Source organism: Montipora foliosa, chromosome 6 (genome assembly GCF_036669935.1).
Source record: "Montipora foliosa isolate CH-2021 chromosome 6, ASM3666993v2, whole genome shotgun sequence".
Classification (NCBI taxonomy): Eukaryota; Metazoa; Cnidaria; class Anthozoa; order Scleractinia; family Acroporidae; genus Montipora; species Montipora foliosa.
This window is the reverse complement of record NC_090874.1, coordinates 13,339,562-13,349,561: the sequence shown is the minus strand read 5'-3', so window position 1 is coordinate 13,349,561 and position 10,000 is coordinate 13,339,562. Positions and strand designations below refer to the sequence as shown.

Genomic DNA, 10,000 nt, shown 5'->3' with positions numbered 1-10,000 from the left:
GACTGGTGCCCATTTTATTAGCTATGACCTGAACTGTTGTTTTATCAACCAGGACTCTGACGTGTCTTCCTGATACTAGCTGTCCATAAGCTTGTAAGCCAATAATTCAAGATAGTTGATATGGGTTTCCTTCTCTGTAGCTGTCCAGAGCCCCCCTGTAGAGAGGTCATTTACTGCGCACCCCCGGGATCCTTGTGTAGATGAATCAGAACGAATGGTGATTTGTGGGTCAGGTCTGTCTATTTTATTGACTGCAGTATCTATACAATCGATCTACTACTGAAGCTCCTCTCTAGCAAATGGTGTCAAGGTCATAAAGGCATCAAAAGTCTCAGCTTTTTGTGTAAGGGCTTAAGATTTTTCATGTTCTGTAATGCGAAAATGCAGAGGGTCATACATTACCCCAGGAAAACTAGACATGATGAGGCCCACAATTTGTGCCTCCTCACAAATCGACACTCTTTTACATGGCAGAATTTGAGTTACAACTGTCTTCAACTTGTTTGCCTTGTCTAAAGTAGGTGATACTGTCACATGGATTGAGTTCAGAACAAAACCGAGATTCCCCAGCAATGTTATTGTGCCAATAACATTAGAGGCACATTCCGTAAATCCACAGATGCCATATAACAATTTGGTTACATTAAGCTAAGAGCAGTCCAAATTGAATACATCTTAAAATGCCTACACACCACATTTTTGTTTAAACTTTACAGATTCAGGATTAATCTATGTGACCCATCATCTTTGGGCCGGAGAAATATGGGGTAGATAAAATCACCCTGCACCGAAACATACTCAACAATAACTTCTTTGGCCAATAAATGTTGAATTTCTTGCGCAATAACACTATTTTTCTCCGTTGAAACATGTCTGATACGGGGGAGAAGTGAACTCAATTTTCTCCCCAGCAACTGTGCGCAAGACTTCTGCGTCAGAAGTTATTTTGTGCCATTCGTAAAGTCTACGTGACAACTGGCCAGCTTTGAACGAAGCCGCATCTTCAATATAAAATAATGTATCAGCTTCGACATATTCTCGGCTAAATTGCTTACGTGTAAAGTTTTAAAAATCAATTAATCTTCTGTATTTACTGCCACTGATTTCCCTGATTTTCCCTCTTTTGTGAGTTTGTCTTCAACTTGAGGAATGATTTTGGCGGGTACTGCTTCCAGTAGCGGCCTTTAAACAAAACATTTTGTCCTCGTCGTTATCTGTTATCCGAGACAGCATTGTTGTTATTCGAGAAGCGGCCTGCTTTCCCTTGGTTATGTCGTTCAGGGAAAGTGGTTTTACTTATCTTGTTCGAGGCCCGAATATCGTTTAATCTCGATCATTGCAGATTGTCACCAAACAATAGCGACGTTACCAGGACGTGCGAGGCACATAAACTACTGTAGTCTTTCTGCAACTTTCTGCAAAGTGAGTATGGCGTCATGACGCCGCAACGATAGCTCACACGACGCGTGGCCTAGCAGTCATAACGCATCTGTATTTAGTTTTACTAGCTTATCATGCTCCGGCAGTTTTTTCTGTCTCAATTGCACTAGCGTTTCTGTGGACAGAGGCAAAATAGCCCCGACTTTTGCCATTGACTTTTGTATTGACGAGGCGCGAAGGTCCTGTTGTCTGGTTTTGTTGTCTAGTTTATCTCAAATCTTCGTGTTAACACGACGAACAATCAGCTGTCGCATTTTCTTGGTCGACTTTATTTTCAATCTTTGTTTCGTTTTTGGCTCGCTAAGTTTAGCTGACCAACGTTTGATGATAATGTCAGCAAGTTGTGATTAATATTCGGACCAATGTCCTCGTCTTGATCGAAATCTTGAGAGATTTCGGTCAGCAAAGCGTCATCCTCGTGTCGAGCATCTGAGACGCTTGTTCACCTTCTGTGGCCGTGTCGACCTGGGGTTCTGTCGTTTTAAGGAGCGTTTCGCCGTCACTGAGATCGCTTTCAGCATCCTTTCCATGTTCCGTTCAGCTTTTGCGTCGTTTCTTTACCGGTTCCTCTGCTTCAGACGGGTCATCCCGCCTTATTCGCTTAAACGATTTCTCTATGGACAACATGGATGCGGACATGCTCGTTAGAATTTGGCTTAAATTCTTTAACACTTTTGGCATCTCTTCCTCGTTGTCTCGATCGCCATGGTCATCCAACAAAGCCGTTTCATTTGCGTCAGAAGGCATGATTTCATCCAAATCCAAGCTTCTCACCATGCTTTAAAATTTTGACCGACACTGAAATCAACAATTAACGCAAATCAAGTCAAACACGGGTGGGAGTGGGAAAATTGTTATGGGGAAGAATCAAAACACTTTCGGCATAAACTTGAACTCTTCGTATTTTTATTTATAAGTCCTCTGACTGTTGTTGTCGTAGTTCGAGCCAGGATGGCCGGATGGATTCAACACACACGAAGAGTGTTTTGGCTCGTCACGCAATTTTACTCCCAAAGTCTGCGAAAGAGGCTTCAGATAAAGTCGGTAGTGTGTACGCGTAAATCAGGACATGAACTATGACAGTTGTTCTTTTGGTCGAGTGCTGTTTACAGACGGACCCGTGCGAAACTGAGGCGAACAAAAAGTTGTATTAATAGCAACAAAACATTAATTTTGCTATTAGATAGAGACCCCCGTCCAAACATCACAGTGGTGGTATCTGTTCCGAAGGTATGTAAACGATTGGAAGGGCACATGACGTCATGTGCACTGGATGCGCAATGAGTAAATATTTTTGCATTTTTCTTGGGGAAAATAACGCTTGCATATCGGGTCGAGATAGTTTTGGTCTCGCTTTGCGTGATGTTCAATATATATCCACGCTTCCAGTTGTGGTCTCGGGTCAAAATAAAACAATGTTGAAATCAGCATCTCCCACTGAAGTCCTTCAAATTTCTCATAAACAAACATAAAGATGGTGACCCGCGAAGGATTTCATTAATTATTTTCGTGTCTTACCTCTAATAAATACAACATACAAACGTTTTCCAATTTCAACTTAAACCTTGAGCTATATTGATCGTCGTTTTGAGAAGCAAAAAAAAATCCACTTTAACGCTATAGTTGATAATTATGACGCGAAACATTTTTTTCATCATTCTGTAGTCGGACTTCAGTTCATGACGTCGTCAACCCGTCGCCATTTCGTTGCTCTGTGCCTTTTTCACAGCGTTTTGTGCCTAGTCCGCAACCTTCAGTCCGCATTTTATACCCAGCCCCTGTTTTATACCCGGTCCGCAGACCGGGTCCGCAGTCCGCTGTCTGCTGTCCTCGTTTAATACGGACTGTAAAAATAGATAACTGCGGGACCTAGGGAGCAGGTTTTTAAGTTCGAGATTTTAGTGGCCGGGCATTCTAGAGTCTAGCCCAGGTTTTAAGCTGCTGTGATCGGAAACTCTCTTAAAGAAGGTAAGAAAGTTAATTGCTGTATTTCAAGTGAGAGATTAGTCTGCTGGAAGGTGTTGTATTGTTAAATCTGGTATCAGAAGGTTTCGCCCACAAGGTGATTCGGAATAATTTCCGCACAGGTCCGTACTTCATTATGCATACAGGGCAAATGAATTATGCATTCACACTATTGTTTTTCTGCAAATAATATTATGCTCATGCGCAAATGAAACCACGCTCTTGTGAGAAAATGGCAGATCGGTTCCGCGATCAGTCAGAGAATGCTTTGACACCTTTAGTTGATCAAAAAAACAGCGAGAATACTAAGAAAGGAACAAAAGTTGCATTCAACGTTTTTCGAGAGTATCTCAAGGAAAAAAAGGTAGACGACGCAAAGGACAAGTTGGCGAGTGCATATGTCCTTTGAGATTTTATGCTGAGGCCAGATTAAAAAAATGGCGAGCTTTACACCAAAGCTTCACTTGTTGGGATACACTTTGAATACTGTGCCATTCTTCAGCTTTGGGTTTAACAAATAGAATTATGCTGAGAAGGAAAACAATTGTTTTCTGCCATTACTCGACTCCTGCTCCATATAAAAAGGGGAGGGATGCTCGTCGGAAATTTTAAATTAAATCTCAAATGAGACCAATCTGGTCGTTGCCCAGGCTTTTTTTGACCCCTAAAAGAGACCCATGATATTAGAGGACAGATAACTAAAAAATATGATGATTTTTAATGATGGCAAAGACATCATCATCTAATACTTTCGCCTTCGTGAAGAAATATAAAAATGTACACATACCCTTTTATATTTCTTCGCGCGCAACCCTAAAGGAGACCTTCACGGCTATATATGATTGCGTTTTGTCCAGAACACCCTAACTGAGAACAAAATCCGAAATTTACATCCCTAAGCGAGACGGCGAGCATCCTTCCCCTTTTTATATGGGAGAACGTAAAATGTTTTCTCCCTAAATGCTCTAGATACAGCTGGAAACGGGCATCACCAGACTGTCAATCGCCATTGTCAATAAGACGACTCATAAAAGCTCAGTTCGAGGAACCCATTAGATTTCCAATTCAATACGATTATCTGCACAAAACTGAAATATCTATCAACAACCAACACTTCTCCTTAAATTCCCTTTCATGGGAAAATGAACCTTGAGCTCAGGCAATTCCTGGTACTCGCTTAGATCTGATGGAAGATTTGTTACCTGTACCATACATTAATTAGGAGAAACCATCGTAGGTGATTCCTGCTGCTGACCGAACATGATGGGTAGTAAACGAGGCACTTGTGTTCGATGGAAGGCCTTGGAACCAACCAATTTTACTTGCTTCAGCCCCGTGACCAAACCAACCGCACCGGAAGCACCTGTTGGCGGTATTTCCAGCAAATTCTGAACGGACAAAGAAAACGACAAATAAAAGAAAAAATCTGGTGGGGGAACTAGCTGAGAACGTCAGGGTTGATTTGCGAGAGTGAGAGAACAACCAAAACTTGCTAGCTGATTAAATAGCCTGGTAACTCGATGGGAATATTCCGGAGGACTACTAAAACACCTAGAAAACACCTGATAACAAACCACACAAACCCTTCAAATTAGAAGAATTCAAACGCGGACCAACAGAAAATGCATTAATTTTACACTAGCTACGAGTTTCAGTTCAAAGGAAATTGGTGTTTTCAATCACCATGGTGTGAAGGTTTCAGTTTTCATACTCGTCCTCAAGGAAACTTCCAAAGCAATTTCTCTCAAATCTTGTACTGTAAAAAATCTCCATGCCGTTAAGAGTATCCCGAGAGAACGCTGACTTCAGCGTCTTGTTATCAATGTAAAGGGAGTAAATATTAAGCGAGTACACTGTTTATATTACTGGTTTCCTTAGTTGACAACCTGTTGTCGGCTAGGGAAACCCATTAAAAGACCTGGTTAAAATGTATGTTGCCGAATAAACTAATTAAGTATGGCGGTCGTTTTGGACACGAGACAAATACGTCATTGTCGTGGCTTGTAATACATTTGTTTCCATTGCGACAAAAATCGAATGTATTAGTCGCTTCGCGCATTTTCAGGGAGGCATGTTGTAAATTTCAGCCACGTCGTGAAATCGAACATACGGCGATTGATCTTATTAGGTTAAGTGAAATTTTCTGTTTTGGAAATTAACGATTTTAAAAGGGCTGTATACACTTAACATAACCAGGTCGTTGTCATGAAATTTACACACAGTGCCAGCAATTGGATGATTACAAGACTAAAGAAAAAAGAAATTTGCTTACTACAACACTTGGAATTGCTGTTTGACATCGTTATCGGAAATATAGCACTTAGATGCACACCTTTTGTATTTGTTATCTTGTTACTTAAAGTTAATATCTTCTGTTAACTCCAAGTATTTAAGACGTTTTATTTTCTTCTGCTAAATCTGATAATCTTTAAGTTTTCTTTTCTTCGCGTCACTAACTCCGTAATTTCTTAGAAGACTTAACACAATTGTATGTACCGTGTTGATTGTCTTTTTATTAACTTCCTATTAATGAATGCGATGATGACGATATGACCATGGTTGTGGGCCATCGCTGGGCAGCTACATATAATTTCCATTTGGGACAAATACGTCTGCCTAGGGAGAAACGGACGGTAAGGTACAAATCAGCAACTGAGCGGAAAACTAAACGAAACGATAGCACGATGAATACCACATGACACGTGATCGCTGTGTACAATATATATTAAGTCATTGACTTCTATTAACAAATTAATACACTACATCGTCACTTTTGTAAGTTAAAAGATGATTAATGATTTGACTTTGACTGAAGTGTCTGTTGGACGTTGTTGATAGAAATAACTTTTTTTTCTTTTGCATTTTAGTCTTAAGTGAAATCACAATCTGTTAATGATGTCAAGATCAGTTAAGGAAAGAAACTACCGTTGTGTCAACAAGGGTACTTGGTGTATACAGAAAAGAAGCTGTCTCAACGAGGAACAAAGTCTTTTGAGAGATGAACAAGTCCATGCTGGAGAGAAGCACAATGAATGCAAAGAATGTGGCAAGTGTTTCAGCGAAGCAGAGAAATTAAAGAAACGTGAAACAACCCATACTGGAGAGAAACCTTATGAATGCGAACAATGTGGTAAGTGTTTTAGCCAAGCAGGAGTTTTGAGGAGACACGAAAGAGTCCATACTGGAGAGAAGCCTTACAAATGCAAACAATGTGGCAAGTGTTTTAGCCAAGCAGGAAGCTTAAAGATACATGAAAGAGTCCATACTGGAGAGAAACCTTATAAATGCAAACAATGTGGCAAGTGCTTTAGCGTTGCAAGTAATTTAAGGAGCCATGAAAGAGTGCGTTCTGAAGAAAAATCTTCTGAATGCAAACAATGTGGCAAGTGTTTTCGCTATGCAAGAAATTTAAAGATACATGAAAGAGTCCATACTGGAGCGAAACCTTATAAATGCAAACAATGTGGCAAGTGTTTTCGCCAAGCAGAACATTTAAGGACACATGAAAGAGTCCATACTGGAGAGAAACCTTATAAATGCAAACAATGTGGTAACTGTTTTAGCAAAGCAGGAAGTTTAAAGACACACGAGAGAGACCATACTGGAGAGAAACCTTATGAATGCAAACAATGTGGCAAGTGTTTTAGCGAAGCAGGGAAATTAAAGATACATGAAAGAGTCCATACTGGAGAGAAGCCTTACAAATGCAAACAATGTGGCAAGTGTTTTAGCCAAGCAGGAAGCTTAAAGATACATGAAAGAGTCCATACTGGAGAGAAACCTTATAAATGCAAACAATGTGGCAAGTGCTTTAGCGTTGCAAGTAATTTAAGGAGCCATGAAAGAGTGCATTCTGAAGAAAAATCTTCTGAATGCAAACAATGTGGCAAGTGTTTTCGCTATGCAAGAAATTTAAAGATACATGAAAGAGTCCATACTGGAGCGAAACCTTATAAATGCAAACAATGTGGCAAGTGTTTTCGCCAAGCAGAACATTTAAGGACACATGAAAGAGTCCATACTGGAGAGAAACCTTATGAATGCAAACAATGTGGCAAGTGTTTTAGCGAAGCAGGAAGCTTAAAGATACATGAAAGAGTCCATACTGGACAGAAACCTTATGAATGCAAACAATGTGGTACCTGTTTTAGCAACGCAGCAAATTTAAAGAGACATGAAAGAGTCCATACTGGAGAGAAACCTTATGAATGCAAACAATGTGGTAAATCTTTTAGCCAAGCAGGAAAATTAAAGATACATGAAAGAGTACATACTGGAGAGAAACCTTATGAATGCAAACAATGTGGCAAGTGTTTTAGCGAAGCAGGAAGCTTAAAGATACATGAAAGAGTCCATACTGGAGAGAGACCTTGTGAATGCAAACAATGTGGCAAGTGTTTTAGCCAAGCAGGACATTTAAGGAGACACGAAAGAGTGCATTCTGGGGAGAAGCTCTATGAATGTAAACAGTGTGGCAAGTGTTTTAGTCAAGCAGCAGATTTAAGGAAACATGAAAGAGTCCATGCTAGAGAGAAGCGTTACAAACTTAAGCCAAAAGGAAAGTTTTTTCGCAACAGAACAAGTGTTAGGAAACATGAAAATGCACTAGAAAGTTCCGCAAGTGTAAGTGAACACGAAGTAGAGATCCATCGCCCCTGCACTCGACAGGGTGAAAATTACAGCTGTTGGCTTTGCCAAGAGGAGTTGTCCAGTGAGGAGCTTCTTCTTGCACACTATCAGAATCATATGACGTTTGAGGAGCCATCAACTTAAAGTAGTTGGGTGGCTTTTTAATGAATTTTGTTTTAGAAAGTTTTAGCCTTTCCGCTGTAATGGTGTTGCGTTGGTAAATTTAAAAAACGTTCCATTTGCTCGTTGTTAGGTTTCGTTGGAAGTTGCTTCCCCGCCATACACGTTCAGCCTTTTCTAAGGAAAATTAGACCATTGTTTACATAACTAATCACAGTTTTTTCGGGGGGGGGGGGGGGGTATACCAGTTGAAACTATTGGCATTGCCCTTTTATGTGTTTTCAAAATAGTATTTTAAAGGTTCCCCTAGAAACAACGACTTTTTTTTGAGCAACGGGCCTCTTTAACCCCAGGCAGCTTAAAACAACCGGCAGCACAATTTACATGGTTTATGGGAAAACAATTGGCAAGTCCTATCCTAAAGAGAAGATAAGAAATTCTTTTCCAGAAAAGTGCCTATTCACAAACTACCCCGATCTTTTTCTTATAAGTCAAATCGATCCGAAGGAACCGTCAGGGGCACCCAACGAGAATATAGTTCAAAACCACTTAAACATAGCATTGTTAAACTTATTTTAGTATTTAAACGGTAGATATAGGCATATTTTTGTCCCCCAAAAAATTTTCATCTGTTCGGATTTCCTAGCTAAAAGTCTAGTGATCCGAAAATTATAGGGATCAAAACGTACCTTTTCGAAAATTTTAGCCAGAAAAAAGGCTCCCAAAAATTCTAGGTGACCTTTCTAGGGTAAAAATCCGTTAAAAATGAGCAATTATACCATTTTTCAGATGTTCGAAAATCCTAGGAGAGGCGGGAAAGCAAGACATTTTACAACAAATGTTCCGAAGATTATAAATCTCAAATCGTCTTCCGAACAGATATTTTCCGAAAATTGACGTTGGGTGCCCCTGAACCGTTATTTGCCAGTGAGCCATATGTTTTGTAATTGTGATACCGTCGATGGTTCCCGAGAGGAATCAACGGTGAAATACTAACGACCTCGGAACCACTAAGCATAGCACCTCTCATTTTCTGCAAATGCATCTTAACCACCAATTTGTTGCATATCGAAGTGTTCCTGGAGGAAAAACTTGTTTCCTTACTTTGGCCAATTTCTAGGCAGTCACATTCTGTTTCTAAGGTCAAGTGTGCATTGCCACCATATGAACTTCACTTTACGAACTAGTTTTCTTTAGGATTATGAAATCCAAAATTTGTCATATAGACGTAAATGTTAACATAAATCTTGTTGCTGTTGTTGTTACTCAAAAGAAAACACAAGATTATAAAGGAGTTCTAATTAAATCAAAGATTCGTTAGGTACCAAAGAGAGTCATACACGGAAACGTCATGTGACAACATCTCAAATCTATGCCCGCTAAGCTCACAGCCTTGTTCTACCAATATATCAGTACACTAGTTTGATTTAGGGTTAGTGAATAAAACCGTGTGGTAAAGTGTTATATCTTTTCACTGGGGTTTCTACAACAAATGTGCAGAGTACTAGGCGAGAATGACTGTGGTGCTCATAAAAAATCCCGTCTTGCGCACTTCCATATCGAAAAAACAAGTATCAGAAAGATTTTCTTGTCACAGTCAAAAGTGTGCCGGGATGGCGCAGTTGTGAGAGCACTCGCCTCTCACTAGTGTGGCCTGGGTTCGATTCCTTGACTCGACGTCATATGTGGGTGTCTATGAGAGAAAAGTGCTTTAAATTGTCAAGATGAGAGTGAGGATCACTTTACCCCTTCGTCTATAACCCGCGCTTCAAATTTATTTTGTTTGTTTCATGCAATATCATCTTAACTTCCAAATTGTGACTTGCAGACTGGTCTCCCTTTGAAC

At 40.1% G+C, this 10,000-nt stretch overlaps 1 protein-coding gene across 1 annotated transcript in view; it reads left to right on the top strand.

Moving 5' to 3' along the window:
• LOC138005048 (zinc finger protein 709-like) overlaps positions 1-8,178 on the top strand; it is an 11,217-nt gene extending 3,039 nt beyond the window's left edge. Inside the window, exon 2 of the mRNA XM_068851340.1 lies at positions 6,273-8,178. Coding sequence (XP_068707441.1) covers positions 6,298-8,178 — 1,881 coding nt within the window. The 5' untranslated portion in view covers positions 6,273-6,297. The remainder of the gene's footprint in view (positions 1-6,272) is intronic.
• The last annotated feature ends 1,822 nt before the right edge of the window (positions 8,179-10,000 follow it).